Source organism: Phyllostomus discolor, chromosome 2, assembly GCF_004126475.2.
Source record: "Phyllostomus discolor isolate MPI-MPIP mPhyDis1 chromosome 2, mPhyDis1.pri.v3, whole genome shotgun sequence".
Lineage (NCBI taxonomy): Eukaryota > Metazoa > Chordata > Mammalia > Chiroptera > Phyllostomidae > Phyllostomus > Phyllostomus discolor.
In genome coordinates this window covers 177,426,418-177,448,543 of record NC_040904.2, presented here as the reverse complement: position 1 = coordinate 177,448,543, position 22,126 = coordinate 177,426,418, and the positions used below count along the sequence as shown (strand labels likewise).

At 37.5% G+C, this 22,126-nt stretch overlaps 1 protein-coding gene across 1 annotated transcript in view; it reads right to left on the bottom strand.

Moving 5' to 3' along the window:
• Positions 1-22,126, bottom strand: part of IPO8 (importin 8) — a 57,254-nt gene that overhangs the window by 5,507 nt on the left and 29,621 nt on the right. Inside the window, exons 14-22 of the mRNA XM_028531757.1 lie at positions 21,099-21,264; positions 19,947-20,107; positions 19,010-19,135; positions 15,158-15,224; positions 7,837-7,962; positions 7,088-7,185; positions 3,983-4,078; positions 3,013-3,233; positions 808-1,013 (exon numbers count right to left, since the gene is read on the bottom strand). Of these exons, the coding sequence (XP_028387558.1) occupies positions 808-1,013; positions 3,013-3,233; positions 3,983-4,078; positions 7,088-7,185; positions 7,837-7,962; positions 15,158-15,224; positions 19,010-19,135; positions 19,947-20,107; positions 21,099-21,264 (1,267 nt within the window). The remainder of the gene's footprint in view (positions 1-807; positions 1,014-3,012; positions 3,234-3,982; positions 4,079-7,087; positions 7,186-7,836; positions 7,963-15,157; positions 15,225-19,009; positions 19,136-19,946; positions 20,108-21,098; positions 21,265-22,126) is intronic.

Below are 22,126 nucleotides of genomic sequence, written 5' to 3'. Positions count from 1 at the left end.
GAAAAAAATCTATAATTGTTGGCAATATACTTAGCAAAAAAAATCCATAAAACTTCTAGCAAAAAGAAAAATTACTACCAAAGACCTATATAGAATTTCATAGAACTTAGCATAAAAAATAGACTTGTGTATTTTCCAGAATAATTTGTTTTTAAACCAGGGAGGAAAACCTCCATTTGGAGGTGAACAGTGTTACTTCCAGGGCCCCATGAAGCAGTTTCACAGTATCATTAAATAAAATAAAGATCTAACATTCTTGACCCTAACAATCTTATTCTCACTCAGTTAAGTAAATCACCTTCATTTATGCACTTTATTCTAAATGGGTAAGATGGAAACCACAAATATCTCCCAGTCATAATTTTTTGATGATGAGCCACCTAAGAATCATTACAAAAAAAATCAGGTACCCTACTAAGCTGCTGTACTGACACTCCTAAATCTAATGGTTCATTTAACTTGTAACTGTTGCCTTCACTGAGCCTGTTAGCACCAAAAAGTAAATAAATAAATACTGGGTTATTAACTTATTGTCAAGACCACTGAATCCTGTTATAAATGTATTCCCCAGGGTATAACAACATTCACTAGGCTCAATAATAAATCGTTTAAGTGTCAAAAAGTGAACAAATACAAATTTATATCACATGATATAATAAAGTCAACCAAACTCAGAATATCTGTGAAATGTGCAACAGGCCAAAGAATGTAAATCTGCTTAATGACTTCAAATAGACTAAGATCCAAAGAAAATGCATGCTCAAATCAAATTCAATTATAGCATTCACGGAAATTAGAAGACTTTACCATTTTCTTCTGTATCAGTTTTCTCCACCTTTGAGCGATCTTCCCGGTTTACCAGCTGTCTGGTAGCACAGACCTGCTTCAGTCCGAGGAAGAGGAAAAGGATAGAGGGCACGATCTGCCTGCCCACAGCATCCACCGCAGGAGGTCGACTGTGCAGTTCCAGGAGGATGCTCAGTCCTATGATGCACATCTTCCGGTCATGATGCCTACAAATGATGAGGGGAACGTAAACGTGACTGTGAGCAATGAGGACAAATTCTGAAGAAATAAAAAAGGAATGTCCAAGGTGTACCCTAAGGTTCATTCATCGTCATCACACAGACATATCCCCCACTTCGTACTATACGAAATCCCACGTAAATGAAGTTTGTAAACTGATTACTGCCTTCAAAGACCTATGGAAGTCTGCACTTAGTATAGTGAATCTTACTATAATATTGATTTATGGTTAATATAAATGCTGTATCAGGGCCTTGGCATAACAAGTTTTATTACAGCAGGAATACCTGCATTTGACAGCATAAAATTCCTACGCAAAGGAAAAAAGGAAGCATTCCTTAGACGCTGTCTTTATGACACTGGTCCACAAGGCTCCGTGGCAGATATACTCTACACTAACCCCAGGCGCCAAAACCGCTACTTCAAAAACTCAGCATCTAATAAGCTGAACTTAATGTCTATAAGTAAATCTACTCAATGTCTTCTGCCACAAGATAAGAAAAATTTAATTATGAAGGAAAAATGACCGATAGATATTGCATACATTTTTCTACTGAATGATTCTTCTAAGTTATTTAAAACTAAAAATATTAAGAATTAAAAGACTACTATAAGGTATAACACTTAAAATTGTGGCATGAGCAAAAAATTCATTTGCAGTGGTTCAGTTTGTTTAAAATGGGAGTAATATACAATAAACCTAATAATGAATGTGTTACAAGCTTCTGTTATCCTTCATTATTTGCATTGCTTGATTCATTCAAGTGACTGCCGCCAGGGTAGTGTGCTCCAACGGGGGCCATGCCTATCCTGAGGGCCTTCTCATCCACGAGCCCCTAACTGGTAGTGCATACCTGGTGTCGAAGGGATCACAGCAGGGAAGACGGTTATAAAGCGGGGCTCTGAAGAACCCGAGGAAGCACAATTCAAGCATGCCCAACCTCGGCAACAGCTGAAATAGCGTTTCTATCTTTGGGAAAACCCCTTATAGATGGCAACAAAGAGATGAGCTAACCAACTGCTAACTGTGAATGACCAAATCTCTACTCCCTAAATCTCTGTCACAGTCAACTTTAGACACTATTTCCTTTTAAAGCATGTTCATCCCTTTACGGTTTAAGTAAGACATCTAGAACAGGGCCCAATTCCAGTCTCCTACACACAGAATAATGTGAAGAAATGGAGCAGCTTATAAAATGTTGCCCCACTCCTGCTCTACCACTCTCTCCCCACCACTTAGCAGTATCCTATTTCTCCTGCTGGAAGTCTTTCCCCACGCCTAGGCCAATTTTTCTAAATAGTATCTTACAAAGTTTAAAAAGAACATTCACTATTTCTAATGCTTTAAGCAAATCAGTCAACAATCTAGCTCAAATTCTAGCATAACACAGTCACTACAACATGCTGGCTCACCACTGAGTGTCAGGTCACTTGAGGTGGGCAGATAACCACTTGGGAATCTCACTCTGCTGGTGTCAGAAAACTAGGAGAGTGCTTCACCTAAGTCCAAACTCTCCTACCAGGGCAGCATCTGGGCCACATCTAACAATCCTGACCTCACATTTGAGAAAGGGCTCCCTTGAGACTTGCGAGGTGTTCGATATCCTGGGACAGTACATTATACGCTACCAGACTGGTCATTTCCTTAGAAACCTGACTCTATGCAGAATGTTTTTACCCCTAGACACTCCGCAGTCGTGGAACCTGGAGGGACACTTAGTTTTTGTTACATGCAGACAGAGCAATACATGCAAGTCAAAAATAAGGGGGGAGGGCTACCCCTAAATTTTCAGAGCCAGCATTCCTTCTACCAGATTATACTGCTGAAACACAATCTTCATTCTCTAAAAATTAAATATTTTAACAATACACTAAAAATAATTCTTAAGATACGAAGATTATCTTAGTATATGCTATTACATGCACATATTAAAAATTCAACTTTCCAGAAACAGAAATGTCGTGAAAAATCAAGAAAATACATACCCAAGAAAACAATCTGTATCATTCATCCACTGATTTATAAACTGTACAGTTACAGGTCCAGGGTTGTGAGGCAACTGAATTCTTTCTAAGGTATGCAGCAGCAAATCGGGGTTGTAGTACAGGGCAGCAATTGCAACCTGAAGACACATAGTGCGGAGCTCACTAGTTTTGACCCCTCGCGTTAATCTCTCCAAAACAAGCTGAACAAAGGGTGGAATGCACTAGAGGAAATAAACAAAAAGAGAATCAACCAGACACAGAGAAAGATGAATGTTGGTAAAAAATACAATCAATAAATAAGATATTCAATAGCAATAAAACTTTTGTTTATTTAAATCATCATTAGACATATTAAATTTATATTCCAGAAAAAAAAACACAGAGAGGTGAAACGGACAACGAGAGGTCCTACAGCAGTGCTGGGGGTCTCCTTCGCTTTTCAGGGCGGATTACAGTTAAGGTGGAGGTCGTCCTAAAAAGCCCACACCTAAATGGTGGCAATAATCCCAGTATGGTCTCAGCCTGTCCATGTTTAAGGTAAACAGGAAAAATAATCGGTAAACAGAAACATTTTTCTTTTTTACATAGTATTTTCATTTCTGATTAAAAAAAAAAAAGAACCTGGGAATACTTTAATAGCACACACAAAAACAAAGAGAAAACTCAAATCTCTGGGAATCCAACTGTGTAGAATTTATACATGTATCTTCTTTATGAGTATCTTTCTTTGTCTCCCATCCAAGTACTAACCAGGCCCGACCCTGCTTAGCTTCCGAGATCATACGTGATCGGGCGCATTCGGGGTGGTATGGCCGTAGACTCTTTTCTTTGTCATTTAAATAGGATTTTCCACCAGCAAACACAAACTATAGGCTATCTTTTTAAAATTTCCAACATAATATAAACATATCAATCAGAAATGTAAATTTTAAATATAAACATCAAGTAAGAAGCTTTCCACACATGTTACCTGATCGATTCCCCTCCCTTTGCACTGAAGAATGATGACTTCAAGAAGTTTGGCTGCATGGCATTCTGCATCTTCTCCTGCATCTCCACACAGCACCTGCCAGAATCACAATTAGCTCAGCAGTGAGTGGCACTGCATAAAATTTAATCGAGTCAAATATCAAAGCAAATATCTCATAAAAATTTAGCCATTAAAATCAGCTTTGCTTGCTTTTTAAGTTTACCTTGTCAACCCAAGGAGGAAAAGTCAAAATGAAGTCTATCTTCTTTATCTAATTCCTCATAAAAAGTAAAAATTCACTTAACTTTGGTGTAATAAAGTAAACTATATGAGTTAGTTATCTAGATACATGAGGCTTCTCTTCTTTTGATTCAATCTTTATTGTATTTTTCCCATTACCCTTTAGTCCCCTTACGCCCCATTTCCCCCACCATCATCACACTGCTGTCCATGTCCATGAGTCCTTTTTCTTTTAAAGGCACCAAAACAGCAAAACAATTTAAATTTTTTAAACCTTCCTTTTAAACAGTAAAACAAACCCTGTGTTTTCCCAATCTTTTTGAATTGTCCATATGCACCCGTTTTTTCATAATAATAATCATAATTTGGTATTACACACTTCCTAAGGTTGCCAGAAGAAAGCAGAAGCTGCTTATATTAGAAATGAGAAAAAATGGAAAAATTAATAAGAGTTCAAACACCAGACATAAAAAGAACAAACTTAAGCCAAAGAATAAAGGTGAGACAGAAAATAAATATACAGACAAAAGAGGTAACAGAGAGAAACCAAAAACACATCATCAAAAAAAAAACACTTAATAGACAACTTTATTTAAAAAAATAGTTTCAAAAAGCAAAGAAAACAAAATAGTAAAATATGAGAAATGAAAGAAATATAAATGAAAATAAAGAAGAGACTAAAAATAAAAGAATGCTATGGGGAACATTCTATTCCCTATGTATTTGAAAACTTAGATGAACTGGATAATTTCCTAGACAAATACAATTTAAGAAAACTGAATTAAAAAGAAATTTCAGATAAAGATGACAGATTGAATACTCCCATTTAATTTTCTTCCTCCCCAAAAAGCCATTAAAAAGATAATAAGGAGATTTCAGAGATGTACATTCACAAAGATAGAGGCAAGGAAAAAAGAGACAGCTATAAAATTTTTAGAAGCTAGAAAACAGATGGAACAGTGAGCTGAATAGTAAGCAGAGAGCTGCTAAAGCCAAGAATCAACCCTATTTACATAAATCTACAATTCCACCTCTAGGGCCATGTATCCAGATCTGTGAATGAGCTCTGGAACCAGAATGCCTCAGTTCAAACTCCAGCTCCAAAGGGTATTTTTAGAAAAGCTACTGACCCTCCCTCAGTCCTACTGTTCCCCTCTGTAAAAGGAGGATAATAATATACCTACCTCATGGGGTTGTATGATACAGAAAGAAAAAAAATCACTCCATTTTCCCAAAATTGCACTTCCTTGGGTTTTTGTTTGTTGGTTTTGTTTTCCCACCCCCACCCCCTCAAAAGGAAAAGAAACAAAATATATTTCAGTAATTTAAAAATCAGACTAAGTCTGGCTCTGGAGCCAGGCTGCCTGGGTTCAGGCTGCCTGGGTTCAACTCACTGTGGCTCTAACACACAGTGAGTCAAGACAATGTACAAAACTGCAGGCATACTGCAAGCAACTGTGGCTCAACCTCCTAGAGATTAAATAAGTTAGTATGTATAAGTGCTTAGGAAATACCTGGTACACGGTAAGGTTCAATAACTATTAATGATTATTAAAACCAAGATGAAACATTTTCAGTACTTGACAAGTGTAAGTCCATCACTGTGAACACTACTCTTATCCTCCTGCTAGAATACAAAGCAGCTCTAAGTTACAAGGGAACATGTAGGACAGCTTTGTTTTCTGCTCGTTGCTTTCCCTTCCTCCTTTCCTCACTAGCAGCTGTTTCTGTAACTTAGAAAAACTGAAGAATGCCAAGTGATTATGATTTAACAAGCTGGGCTATTAGCACTAAAGGAATCTTTAAAAACCATGATTCTGCTCCTTCAGTGTGTATGTGAAGAAATTCAGTGACTTCTCCAAATCTTCCAGGGTCTTTTTAACTGAACTGAGACCTAACTCAGATACACTGATTATCGGTTCAGCGCTCAGGTCCTTGTCCCTTCTGGTGAGGAAAACAGGCTGTACACTAGTACTTTGCTCCCAACTCCAAGGACAAACTTAGGTTTGGCCATTTGAGCTTTCTAAACTCTGCTAGCTACGTGCAATCAAGTTTTATGTGTACGTATGTACATACTGTATATCCGCCTACAGAAGGGAAACATTACTTAGTCATTAATGATTCCAAGATATAGCTAATAGAAGGCCAAATCTAACCTGTGACAAAGATAGCACAGTAGACAATCAAGGTTTGTATATAAATATAACAGTTGCCATTATGTAGCTTATAAATATCCTGGACTGAGCTACATGATGCTGTGTTTACAACAATTTCAATCTTCTGTCTTACATTATTTATGGTCAAATGACCTATATCTAGTGACTTCCAATATGTACAGTCAATTCAAAGAAAAATCAATGACTGGCCAACTGTGTGGTATTTTCCTAGCACTTTTCTTTAATTAAGTAGCAAGTCTGCACTTTTGAAAGAAACAAACACAAAGAAAATCAGTTACCTCTGAATATTATAAAGTACACAGCTATAAAAGCAGCAAACAATCTTAAGAACAACACCATATGGAATTTCCAAATTGCAATTCCAAATTCCATTTTAAAAACACAAAATAGCAAATATATGGTGATGAAGACAATACAGAAGAACTACCATATTTTGACAGGTATAATACATACTTTTTTCCCAATTTTTGAGGGAAAAATAAGGATGCACATTATACATGAGTACAATGATTACATGCCATGGGTATAATAATGGGCATAGTAATTCTCTGTATAATGCGCCCAAACATGTGGGTGTGCATTATACATGGGATTATGTCATCACACAGCAAAATACGGTAAAGGTATAAGAAACAAACTGAAAGAGTAAAACACTCAATACTACAACAGCTGATTAGGGCATGCTTACCTTTCTACACATCGTGAAAAGTATTTCTAAATGCTTTGGGTTTGACAGTAAAGTATTTGTATCTATTGTCACATAATTATGCAGAAGAGGCATCATGTCTGAAAAAAAATTTCAAAATCCCAATGAGACTTAAGTAACAGGAGTAGAAATGAATTATTGCCACCAAAACCACATTTCTGTTGCACCCACACATTACTATCTTCCCTTGCAACTATAAAATGCTAGAAACAAAAACAACAAATGTGCCCTACTTACAGATGAAGAAAATATGGATCTGAAAGAATTAGATGCTCATCATTTGATGTGGTGATTTTTCTGAATATTCTTTTCTCTATAGCAATCACTACCTCACACACTACATGTTTTCTTGAGTGTCTGGGCATTTCTATACATTCCCTTGTCCCCCACTAGAATGAAAACATCAAAAGAGCAAGGGCTATTTTGTTTACTGCTGCACTGCTGAGCTTAGAACAGCGCTTTGAACAGAGTCGGTATTCAGAAAGTATTAGCTGAATCACTCTGATTGCAAACTAACTTAAGATACAACAGGAAACACAGGCTCCCTCTTATTGCCTGTATTCCTGAGGCTGAAAATCACTGCTAAAACAGCCCCATCCTTTGCTCATCAGGGAAATAAGAACATTTATTTTCTGATTAGTACTGAAATCATCTATGTCTTTATTTCAAGTGTCAAATGAAATAATGTGTAGACAAGAAACAGCAAAAATGTTACATGGTCAAAACGATACCTGTAAAGTATTCAAAACAATCCTGCTGAAAAACCTCGTATAGTATTCCTAGAAGCTGCCACATTTGAGGCGAAATACCGTGGCAGGTTAAACTATAAGCCAGTGAGAGTATTTCTTCATAGAATTCTAGAATAAAAGAAAATCTTTAGTTAGAATGTTAGGAAAGAGCAAAAAATTAAACACCAGGACCACGCAGGAGGACTGAGACCGCACACTCACACACAGGCCTCTCACAGCTCTCACAAGCCCTTCTCGGCACCCATACCTTCCGCTGCCTGTATTTGCCACCTCCCATTACTTACCAGATCCACCCCCAACTCAACAAGGCAATGATTTGTTTTTACTAAACTTACATATAGTACTGAATATTCTGCAATATATAAAATACAGCTTATGCTTATAAAACTATAATAGAAATAGATTCAAGAAGGAACAGATTTTTTGTGCATCACTCAGGCAAGGATTTTGAATTTACAAGTAATTAATATTCTTTGGGGAGTTTAATAAGCTAGGCTAAAATATCCGCCTGTCTCAGATGTTTTTACAAACTATATGCTGGACAGTATTTTGTCAATTTATGTAACTAATAAAATGTATATAGTATTTTTCAATCTATCAAGACAACTATACCCACTATAAAGTAGGAGAGTCCAAAGGGAAGGTTCTTGTACTTACACATATATTTATTACTACCTAAGTCAGAAGGGAATTATATCTAAACATACGATCAGAAAACACCAACCTCAATGTAAAAATTGCTAATTAAGTCCTTCCAAGTCACTGAGCTAAAAAGTCTAACTTCATTTTTTTTTCCTTTTATTAAAAGGAACTAATATTCACCCTGGAAGCTTGAATGAAGTTTTTTTTCCCCCTGTAACATTATTTAAAACAATATATTCAAAAACTAGTAATGTAGATATTTGCCTCAATGAAAGCAAAATATAAATCACAGATACTGGGAAATAATTTATGTAAGACAATCACCTGAAAAACAACAAATTATCTGAATATAAAATTTCTGAAAGTTCTGTTCATCGCTACCCTGGAATATAAAATTTCTGAAAGTTCTGATCATCCCTACCCTGGAAGATGACAAAAAAAGAGCAAATGCCTCCTCCTAACATGAAGTTTAAAGACAGAAAAGGGGCCCAAGGGAAATAAAGAATAAATAAATGGGACTCCATCGAATTAAAAAGTTTCTGCATAGCTAAAGAAAATATCAGCAAAATGAAAAGGGAACCAACCGTATGGAAAGACATATTTGCCAATGATCTAGGGTTTGATCCCCTAAATATATAAAGAACTCACATGACTCCACACCAAGAAGACAAACAATCCAATTAAAAATGGGCAAAGGACCTGAACAGACAGTTCTCCGAGGAGGACATACAGAGGGCCCAGAGACATGTGGCAAGATGCTCAGCATCACTAGCCATCTCAGAGATGCATGTTAAAACCACGGTGTGATACCACTTCACCCCGGTGAGAGAGGCCATCATAAACAAATCAAGAAACAAGCGTTGGCGAGGTTGAGGAGAAAAGGGAACCCTAGTGCCCTGTCGGTGGCAATGCTGACTGGTGCAGCCACTGTGGAAAACAGTATGGGATTTCCTCAGAAAAACTAAAAATGGAACTGCCTTTTGACCTGGCAATTCCAGTGCTGGGATTATAACCTAAGAACCCTGAAACACCAATTCTAAAGATCCTAGGTACCCCAATGTTCATAGCAGTGTTGTTTACAATAACCAAGTGCTAGAAACAGCTTAAATGCCCATCACTACATGAGTGGACCAAAAAAAACATGGTACATTTATACAATATAATACCATGCAACAGAAAGAAAGAAGGAATTCCTACCCTTTGCAACAGCATGAGTGAAACTGGAGAGTATTATGCTAAGTGAAATAAGCCAGGTGGTGAAAGACAAATATCACATGATCTCACTTGTAAGTGGAACCTAATCAACAAACCAAGCAAGCAAAATATAACCAGAGACATGGAAATAAAGAACAAACTGACAGTGACCAGAGGGAAGTGGGAAGGGAGATAACTGGGGAGAGTAGGAGAAGGGTCATCAAGGAACATGTATAAGGACCCATGGACAAAGACCACAGGGTGGGGGGTGAGGAATGAATATGGAAGGTTGGGTGTGGGTAGGGCAAAGGAGAGTAATGGGGGGAAATGGGGACAACTGGAATTGAACAATAAAAATAATTTTTTAAAAAACTCTGGAGGAAAAAAAAGGGCCCAGTATTTCCTGCCACACTCTTGAAACCACAGTGTGGGCATAGGACCTGGCCACTCAAGACCAGGACTTTGAAACTTGAGGGAGAAACTAGAAGGCACAAAGCTGTTACAGATGATTTCCTGAGGCTGTGCTGGAGTCCAGGCTGTGATGGGCAGCAGCCTTGAACCCAGTGGTGACAAAGGCAGCTCCAGCCTTCTAAGTAGACAATTTCTATGGCAGAACCCTGCTGGCTCTACCCAACTCCAGCCTTCCCATTGATTCAGTAAGCCACCAAATATCCTCCCCCTAAATTCCAGTTATGCTTAAATTGACCAGAAGTTATTGCAATCATTCTCAAGAAGAATGTTTCTGTAACATTCTTAGTCTCCAGAAGACTAAATGTTAGGGTAGGATGGTTTTATGAAGTTTGACTTTGTGCACGTGATAAAGCAGTTAAAGCAGTAATAGCTAAGCCTGGCTTCTAGTGAATAAAATTTTAAATCAGCAACAAAAACAGGCAGAGAAGAAAGTGCAAGTGGGATAATGGAAAGAGACTGGACCATGGACATAAACATGGTCAGACTGCTGTGGTTGGGGTCCTGGAAGAACAGATTCAACCTGTGACATCTTCCAGAACCGTATATATTTTGTTTTTATCTGAGATCCTGTGTGGCCAAATATTGATTCAAAAGGGCCATCAGCATTAAATGCATCACAGCTAGAAATGTAAGAGAGATTATCCATCACCCTGGGACTTGGGAAGGGACAGGTGATTTGAACCACGGTTTTTTCCTCTCCTCTCTGCTCCTAAGAAATAGGTCCCTTTCCTTTTCTCAACATCCTGATGCTACAATTGCTCAAATCAAATGCTGGTATAGTTGGATTACAGAAGGTTGGGATAAACTATTCCCTTCTGTCTTACTTCACAGTTTTCCTCCTCAAGATTACTTTAAATTTAAATGGAGAATTTTCTGTTACAATCTCTTCCGTAAGTAAGGATAAAAGTGAACATATTCTTTTTAAGCTTATCACCTTCCCAATTTTGACATCTCCAATGGCAATAATAATATCCTAAAAAAAAGTAGAGATGAGTAATCACAAAATAATTCTTGCTGCTACCTGGAAGAAAAGCAAATATTTATAATTCTAGAATACTTAAGCAATTAAAAGAAAACTTCTCTACCTCCCTTTGTAGATGCATTTTAAGTATCTAGCAATTTTTTCTTTCATAACTATTGGTTGTTTTGAGGCTAAGTACACAGACATTTCAATCTGTACACCATTCCTAACATACATACCATGCACCTAAAAAGTCACGTAGTTGTGGCTCTTTTCTAAGGAGTTCACTCCAGTGAGTTCCCAGCTGAAAACATGGAGGCTAATTTTCCTTAATAGAGTTTCAAGTACCAATAGCTTCAAATGTCAACATGCTGTTATATCGAAGTCCCACTAATTCACAATTTAATATCATATGTTCTACACAATCAAATTTCCAATCTTTCATAGCACATTAACAAAGTAACTAGGAAAACTGGACCATCATTCCAAAGCTGTTACAGAGTGCATACGATTCTGACAGGGACAGCCAAGATCAAGGAGTGATTTTTCTTTAAGTAAACAATTCTACCAAAAACATGAGAACAGAAGCAATTTAAAATGTTCACAACATATTAAATGCACAACTGACTCCAAATTGCCACTCCATATGCTCTGCCTTACAGGATATAAAAACTACTCCATCTATGAACTGTTAGCTGACGCCCAAAATAATCAAAACCTCCCATATTCAATATACCACTATTTTCTGGTTATACCAAAAAAAAAAAAAAACACAGTAAATAATTTCACCTCTCAAAAAAAAGCATTCACACTTAAAAATGGGATGAGGTGGAGTTTCCTGCTCCTTAAAAATTATTCTAGAGCTACAAAAACTTGCCTTAACAGAATACTTGATGAAAATACTCCTCTGGATTGGGCAGGAAAGGAGACAGGGGACACTGGTAAGACACGGCAGGTGACACCCATCAGATATGCCTCTTTCTCAGCTGCTTCAACGTAGGCCAGGCTCCTGTTTTCAGTGTCTCCACTTTCATTTTCTAATGAGCCACTTCAGCCTGTCTTCCCGTTGCTCCCCTTTCCCCTTTTTTTTTTGTTTGCATTTTTTTGTCTGCAGATTTATCCTTTCCTGCCACCTTTTTCTACTTTGTTTCCACTTTGCAAAAGCAGGTTTAGCTGACCACCTCGCTGATCTCCTCCTTCGCCACCCCTTGTTCAAGGGGGCCCTCCTCCTGGGCATCGTGACAGCAGGAACCTTTGCACACCTAGGCTGCCTGGCCACTGCCGCTTCTCTCACCATTAAGTATATGATATTTTTATATCTCTTATCTGTGTCTTAGCATAAGACTCAAATAATTCCAAAACAGTTGTCCCCCCTTATCCACAGTTACCATGGTTATTCCCATGGTTTCAGTTACCTACAGTCAACTGCAGTCCAAAACTATTAAACGAAAAATTCCAAAAGTAAACATATTTAAGTTTCAAACTGCACACTGTTCTGAGCAGCATGATGAAATCTCACACCATCCCATTCTGTCCTGCTGGGGATGAGTCATCCTTTTGCCCAGAGTATCCACACGGTATATACTACCCACCCACTGTTAGGAACCACCCTGCCTGGTTTCAGAAGCTGTAACCCCCCATGGCTAAGGCTGAGTAGAAAGACCTTGGGACCAACAGCCACTAAGGAGACAAAGCTTATCTTCCTGGCAGGGATGCCAAATCTGCCCCCTTTTACTTCACCCTGCTTGGCCCCAGGCAGATGACTGGTTAGCCAATGATGGGTAAGATTCCTCAAGGGAAGGACAACCTAAGACAGGCATGGTCTCAAAGGGGCCCTCAGGGAAGGACTTGGGGGGCTATAGAAAAAGGGGGTCATGGACCCTCGCCCCTCAGCTTTGACATAGCCTGAGTCTTCATTCTGTCTGTAAGAAGTCTCCTAATCTCTTAGCTGCCTTACTTCACCTGCCTGACTTAAGCCTGAAACAATGCTGGAGGTGGGTGCAGCCCTGTGCTGGAAAGGGCAGGTTCCCCAGGGCGATCAGGCCTAAGAAAGAATGTACAAAATCCTGTGAAACCTGGTTTACTAAGAATGCCCTCAGTTTTCTGATAAGGATCCAAGCAGGAAATGAGTTCATTCCCCAAAGTTTTATAGCCCTTTAGCTAAGCGACCCTGACTCAGAATAAACCTTCATAGTTCTTTGAATGTTATCTATTATTTGATCATTACTGCCTTGCCTGACAATGACAAATGAGCTTTACATATACCCCCTATATTCTTATGCACATTAAACCCAATAAAAGCCCATTAAGGAACAAGCTCCTGGCCCTTCTCCTTTGAGAGATTGGCTACCTTTCCTTTCCAAGCAGATCATGTCTTGGTAGACTTATTCTTATCCACAGTGGCCAGCGGGGGCTCTGCAGACGGAGCCCCCCCCGCCACAATCCATGACTTAGTAGCCACCGCTTACCAGATTGACTGTCACAGTCTCACCGTTTCTGTGTTCCATCATAATGGCCTTGTTTTACTTAGCAATGGTCTCAAAGCCATTCATATAGCTTTTACTACAGTATACTCTTATAACTGTTCTATTTTATTATTGTTGTTGTTAATCTCCTACTGTGCCTAACTTATAAATTAAACTTTATCATAGCTATGCATGTACAGAAAAATACAGTTACATACGGGGTTTGGGACTGCCCACAGTTTTAGGCACCCACTGAGGTCTTAGAACACATCCCCCAAGGATGAGTAACAACCTCACTTACCCTTACCCGCTTTATACAAATTGATGCTTTGCTAAAAAGTAAAAGTTGGCCTTGGGTGCAGTAAGAAGTTAACTAAGACTCTGATCATGTCATAAATCACTGTTTATTACTATAACACTTTCATTAAGAATTCCTCGTTTCCACAATAGCCAGGCTTAAAAAATAGCCACCAAATTTCCTACAATTACTAATGATGACTCTTTTCTGGCTACTAGATAATGTTACCTGTTTTGCATTTGCTCTAGTAAGAAAATAAAGAAAGGCACTTGCATCTAGGGGTCCTATTAATAGAAAGCACCTCCAAGTTACTGTTTCACCTGCATGAGAATCACCTGGAATAGTCAGTAAAAATGCAGATTCCTGGGCACTGCCTCAAATTAAGATCAGAATCTCTGGGACTACTTCACTTTAGTGAAGTCCAGGAATCTTCACTTTAACTAGCTCCTAGTGACTCTCATGCACACCAAAGGTTGAAAACTACTACTTTATAACAATGACTTCAAAAACAAGGAGCATGTGCCCTAGGCAGTATGCAAGATGATTCACTGAGATGGGAGAGGAATGTACTAGAACACCTTTAATCTCATCCTTTTACATTTCTATTTTTATGTATGGAAATGTAAGTAATATATCTATATTGCCTATAAATGTACATGCAAATATTACCCATATATATTAGAAGTACATGCTCAAGCTGGGCGACAACTGCTCCTAAGCAGTAACAGGCTTTTCTTGCATCTCTCTATCTGTGGACTACACAGGGTGCATCTCCCTCAAGTCCAAATGCCTTGGGACTAGCATCTTCAAAAGGCTTGACTATATGGAAAAGTAGCCTCCTCTACAAACTCCTATTGGTTTATAAAATCCAGCATGGTTACTAATTCTACTCAGAAGCCAGGCACTGGAACAGACAGCAGAGCAACGAAGCCACGCTTCCGATAAGACGTGCCATCACTGCACAATTCTCCATCCCAGATTCAAGTGACCTCGCCTGAACCCCACCCCGGTTCTCGGTTTCTAAAAATGTAAACTTTTAACTTCTCTGCCCTTTAAAAATTCTAAGACCAAAAATTCTTTATTGGATGCATCAAAATTTCTCTCTAAATAAAAATACAAATATTAGAAAGTACATCTAAAAACTGGAGAGTCTGCCATCTTCTCTCTCAAAATTGTCTATCTTCTTGAATTTAAAGGGCTAAAAATGCACTGCGAGTTCATTAGATTTTTTGAAATTCTCAATTCACATCTTTATTCAACCTCTGAACTTACCGATCACATGTTTCTGTAACACGAGGTCAATGATCCGCAGACAGATATTCTCCAACTGCTGAGTAACCTAAAGACAAGTGTTAAACAGTTTAAAATTCATCGTAACCCTGAAGTTTATCTATAAAGTTACAATAATCCCAATAAAAATGCCAACAGGGCTTTTTTCAGAGAAGTTGACAAGTTAATTCTAAACTTCATGTGAAAAATTAAACATGTAAGAATACCAGAAAGTTCTGAAATGTAAACCAATTATGGAAATGAGAATTAAATCCATAATAAAATTACAAACCAAATTAATTTCTTACCTCATATTTTATACCAAAATAAATTCCTAATAGATTAAAGATTTCAACATTAAAACTTTAGACATGAAAAATTCTAGAAGATATACAAAGAACTGTGTATAATACTAAAGAAAAAAAATGACTCAAAGCCCAGAAACCAGAAATAAATATATTGAGTCATTTGATATCAAAAATTAAAAATGTCTGCATAAAGCAGGTAGAAGCCAGAGATAAATGAAAAAGTGAGGGAAATATTTTCAAATGATATTACAGATAAAATTTCCCTCACATGAAATCATATCAACAAAAAGAAAGGCAAAAAATTACAAAAAAGAAATATAAACGGACCTTAACCTTATAAAAACATGTTTAAGTACATAATAAGAGTACAAATTCTAAGCACAGGATTAGCACAGGATTAGCACAGGATCATCTACCAGACTGGCAGTGATCTAAAAGTAGACTTTGGTCCTGGAGGAGTGGCTCAGTTGGTTGGAGCATCATCCCGTACACCAAAGGGTTTCGGGTTCAATTCCTGGTCAGGGCACACGCCTGGATAGCAGGTTTGATCCCCAGTTGCGGTGTGTGCGGGAGACAACCAATCGATGTTTCCCTCCCTCATCAATGTTTCTCCTCTTCCTCTCCCTCTAAAATCAATACATATATCCTTGGGTGAGGATTTAAAAAAAAAGTAGGGATTTACATAGATTTAGGACAATGGAATGTCCACCTAACAAGAGATAATTAAATCCATTACCAAGGGACTGGTTAAATAAATCTGACATTTCATACAAAGAGATATTATGCTACTATTACAAATATGTAACTTTATTGACTAATATGGAAGACTCAAAGAAACAGTAACTAAAAAAATGGCAGATGAAAACCATATGCTATCATTTTCATTACAGAAAAATGCACATACTCTACTCACTTGTTGCCAGGGTATTATAATAGGAAAATCTCTGGAAGGACACAAAAAACCTGGTAAAGGAGCTTCCTCCTTGCGAGGAGAATCAGATAGATGACTGAGCTGAGTGAGAGGGTGAAATTTCACTGAATACCTTTTCACATCTTTGATTTTTCAATATGTGTTTGTACAAAATAATTTTTAAATTAAAAAAAATGAAAACCCACTCTGTGTTACATTTTCATCTACATATCCTAGAGTTCAACTCTCGCAAGTATTCTACAATATTCAGCTAAAACAATTGTCTTAAACAATATTCAGCTTAAACAATTGTCTTCAAGTTCAAATAATCCAAAATTTCCCAGTTTAAAAATCTGTCAATATATTTAAAACCATTAAGCAAAGCCACATATGCTTAAGATCTGCTTTTAGACTTTTAATTGTGCTCTTCACACATTATTTGCATATTAATCACACACATATGACATTCCCTTTTGAGAAAATACTGTTTTCAAACTCTGCTTTTAACAACCTGGATTTTATTTTTTACTTTTTTTAAATCTTATTTTAATCATTGTTCAAGTACAGTTTTCTGCCTTTTACTCCCAATCCAGCCCACCCACCCAACCCTCCCCACTTCCCTTCCATTACCACCCTCCCCCTAGTTTTTGTCCATGTGTCCTTTAAATTTGTTCCTGTAAACCCTTCCCATTCCCCTCTGAAATTCCCTCTTCTCTCCCCTCTGGTCACTGTCAGCCTGTCCTCCATTTCAGTGTCTTTGACTATATTTTGCTTGTTTCTTTCTTTTGTTGTTTAGGTTCCTGTTAAAGGTGAAATCATATGGCATTTGTCTTTCACTGCCTGGACAACCTGGAATTTAAAATCATAGGACAGGCAACCAGGAGACAATATTCCAGTCCTTGTTTTGCCCCCAATTATCTATGATGGCACTTTTCAGATGGAGTACCACAAGAATTTTTAAAACATGCAACACCTGACTATTCAGTCAGCGGCACTGACCTCTTTCCCTTAGATTGTCAAATAAAAAGATGACAACAGCCACCACAACAATAGCCGTGTGGTATGAATGAATCAAAATTATACCTGGGTTTTTTTTTTGGTCACATTGCCAAAAAAAAAAAGTTTTTGGTGTGCTGCAGAATTTTAGTAATTAGTTTGTGTGTGGCATAAGAGAAAATGGTTGGGAATCACTAATCTGTGACCTTGGAAAAGTCATTTAGCTGAAGGCTTTAAGTTTTCTCATGTGTAAGCGAGCAAGCTGGATTTGATTAGTGCTCTCAGTTTGAACCCTCTCCCCCCGTGATAATTAATCACAGTAAGTTCGCATGCTCCTTTAACTTTACTTGAAATTCAAAATCAATTTAATATCAAGTAAAAAATTAAAACAGAAATATAAAATGCTGTTTAGTTTTCAAAATAATCCTGCCGCTCATTCTACTACTCTCCCTCCTCCACACACACTTTGGAAAACTGGACTAGGTGATTTCTCAGGTCTCTTCAAATTTAAAGTATAAGTTCCACAAATAAGGTAAAGGAATTACCCTCAAGTATACTGTTATGATTTAATTTGGAACACCTCACTGTCCCCAAGAGGGCCATACAGTTTCAAAAGGATGCAAAACTAAAATAAAATAATGAATATGGAAATTGAAATTTACATTAAGCCTTTTAGGTGAAAGAAGGCCTACCCAGGCAAAGAATATCGAACCGTTTTTAAGGATTTGGTAATCCTGATTTGCTTTGTGATAAACACAGGATAAATCAACAGCCACGGAGTTTAACAATGTTAGTTAAAGGACTGGCACCTGCTTCCTAAGTCCTCGCTGTATAAAACAAGAGCTGCCCTCACTGCCAGACAAGCTAACTGAGCTCACAGAGGTCAAGAACACAAATCTAATTTGAATGAAGGAAAGGTTATGTGATACCTGAGGAAGAAAGCAGCGGTTTTAGATGGGGATAAAGTAATACATTATCAGAACGATTGGACTGCAAACCCAAAATCTGGTAACCCTGAACACGTCCCTTGAGACTACCCAAACCTTGTTTTCCTCTTCTGCAAGAGGACTCTGCCACTGCCTGCTCCATCTAACTCAGGAAGGCAGCGGGTAGGAGTCTACCGGCTGACCGGTGGGAAAGCCCTGGATGACTGTCTGCACAGCCCTTTTCCCGAACTGTTCTGGAATTCAGCTTAGGAGAAATTATGTTTTAAGCTCTTCTTCCCTTCTACCCTCACAATAATTGTTACGTCAGAATTTTGTTACATTATTTAACACTTGCCACTGTGACTGAATGGCTATCACTCTCTACCAAGAAGACTAGACTATGGATTCCAGAAGGGGAAAATCAAGTCTTACTCAGTTTGGTATTCCCTAGAGAGCTAGCCCGGCACAGAGTAGATGTGATGTACTGAACTTAGTTCAGTTCAGAACAAAAGGATATAGTACATACTTACAACCACATTTAATATTTCCCCTCAATCATTTTAATATGTCTTTAAAATCTGAGGATAATTTTTAACATTTAGCGACATAACTCAATATCGATTTAAAAGTCAGGACTTTAAAATGTGTGCCCACTGACCACATGAATTTCAGTTAATGTACTATAATGACAAAATAAAACACAAAGAAATCCCACCTCCTTATGATCTTCGACAACTGTCAAGATAGTGTCAATGGTATGTAAAATTCCCATGGCCATTACTGTTTTGTCTTCGATTTCTTCATACTCATCACTTTGAAGAACTTTACCGAATATCTCTGCCTATGAAATTAACATAAACACATTCAACAATCAGTATCATCGTACCCACTCCTCTTCACTATAAGTGAGCAGAGAGCAGTGTCACACACATAAATGTCGGCAAAGTCATGCACTTTGCCAAGTGATCAATGACAGAACCTGTCATGTTTCAAACATAGCCATTTTTTCCTTATCTAGCTGCTGGAGTAGAATATACATTAGCTATTACAATCAGAGAGCTAGTATTTAACTTCTGGTTGTCATGAAACAAGTACATCCAAAATCTAGGAGAACTGAAATCTAGTAATACTCAAATGAAAAATTCGACAGAAGGTTTAGAAGACAAAGTCAAGGAATCACCTAGGAAAAGAGACAAAAAGAACAGACACGGCAGACGGCAGAGAAAGGTAAGGAAATCAGAACCTCAGTCCTGGCCCAATATTCTACATCAGAACTACAGGACACAAAAAAAAAAAGGCAGGGAAAAATTCATCAAGGAAGTAATAAAGGAAGTAATATAAGAAATTGCCTAAAACTGAAAAACAATGAGTTTCATGATTCAAAGCCCAGAAAGTGAAAATTTAGAAGGCTTGCATTAAGGTCAGTCATTATGAAATCTCAGAATATTATAGATAACAGCAGATCATCTTAAATGTTGTTAGATTTAAATCTAATTAAATATAGAAATTAACTGTCAAGATTAGCAGAGCAAACATTTTTATATTAACATTGTAGTTACACATAAAACTGAACTCTAAATTTTGCAATTTAATTTATTTAGATTATTCAAGGCTTTTATACCAAACTAACATAAAACTTTTCCCAGTCTTACCAATTGTTGGGTCATATCAACAGCAATTGAGGCTACTTCTTGACTGTATTCACATATCATCTTCTGGATAACATTAGTTACATCATCATTTTCTGTCTCTATAACAACATGCAATAGCTCCTGCATAATAGGCCTCACATGTGGCTTCATATACTCCTTAGCTAATGCAATAAAACAAACAAAATCACTAAAAAATTAGCCATTCACAAGTGATAAAAAGAATTAACTTGCTCACAAGGTAAAGTGACACAGTGTAACAGGTTCTAGATAGATTCTTGTTCTGTGTTCAGTAAGTTACAATGCTGTACCAAAATATTCTCCATCAACACATTAATATGCCCCGCAGCAACACAGGGATAATCAATCCTGCACAGGAAAGAACTGTCCTGCCCAAAATGCCGACAGCCCCCACTGAGAAATTTAAATTACAAATATGTTCTGTCATTAGCATGACAGAGTATAAAAAATATGCACATAGAACTATCCCCAGTACTGACGGTGCCCATCCCCTGCCCCACCTCATCTCTATCCAGCCTCCTCCCCATGTATCCTTATACAAAATTCAGACTTCCATTCAAACACTGTTGAATAGAGGCAAACTGGGTTCATGCTTACTTCCAAAGGTTTATTTGAACTTGGAAAGGAATATTCTTCTAAACAAATGAAATATCTATGTTATCACTTACTAGAAATGACAGTTGCTACTTTCAGAAGTAGCAAAACCATAGAATCTTAGGGTTGAAAGAATCTTGAAGCCATCTGGCCCAACCCCCTAAACTTTAATATATGGATATCTAAGCCTTAACAAATCATGTGCCTTGCCCAGGTTTATGTGGCAAATTAGTAGCACAATCAAAACTAGACACCAAGTCTCTGAATTCCCAGTCTACCATAATGCCCAACAATTATCAACTTGTTCCCTAATCTAAAATTTTTCTGGAAACCACAGCGAAAAAGAATTCCTAAAAAGGTCAAGAATAAACTCCTATTAAATTCTGAGGGGGCAGAAGTTGAAAAATCCAAACCCAAAATCTTAAGACTTATAGAATCATCCTCAGTAGGGAAGCAACTGAAGAAAACTACCTGAGAAGACCACGTCCAAATACAAACAAACAAGCAAGCAGACCTTCTAAAAGGTAATTCTGGCTTTACCTTGTGTCTGGTTGGAAATTAATGACTGGAGAGCAAGGGCGGCCTCGACTTTGACAGGCATCTCCTTATCTTCAATCAGGCTCTTCTTCGCCAGTTCAACTGCATTTCTCAGATTGAGCTCATTATGAAACTTCAAAGAACTGAACGCATGAAGTACCCAACAGGACTACGTTATAAGAACGTAAATAGGGAACTATTAGGCTTATGGCATTCTGTAATAATGGCATGCATAACTTACATATCATTAATTCTACCGAGTGCTATTTATTTTTTGGAGGGTAGCACATAAGCCTTAGTTGCTAACTTCTGGATTTCCCAGCCATTTTATTTTTAAACAGGCAGTTTGATTACTTTTAAATTATCTATATGCAATAGCATTTTTCGCAGGAAAAAGAAAACAGAGCCAAATTTAAGTGTCTATAAAGAAGAAAGTCCCCCCAATTTCAAATATAAATCCTAACCTAGCCCCTATGCTGGAACTGGCTTAAAGTTTGTGAACCATGTGTTGAAAAACTGAATAATTCAGAGAACATGCCTTAAAAAAGGGAAAAGAAAAAAAGTCCTGTTTATGCTTTTAATAAATATTATGATCCATACCTACTTTATTATTTATATGTTAAAGCCACTACAAACCAATGTTTGACATCCACAGGCCAGCCTGTGCAGCAAACATGAAACACCGCTTCCCCTTACACCCCACCAAACCTCCTTTTTCCATTCACGTGAGGTATGAAGAATTTTACACCTTGTATAGATGACCAAATCTTAAACTGTTAGACCACAGAATCATATTACTACTTTTTTAAATTTTTCTATGTGCATTAAATACAATCAACAGTAATTAATTTGAATTACCAAAGACTTTTATCAAGAGAATTAGAATTTATACATACTCTCAGAGATAGCAGCTTACCTATAAAAATACTTGAGCGTGCTTGACATCTCTAATCTACATTTGCCCAAATATTTCTCTAGTGATAATTATCTTGTTTATAAAATGCTTTAAAATGTATAAGGCATTAATAACA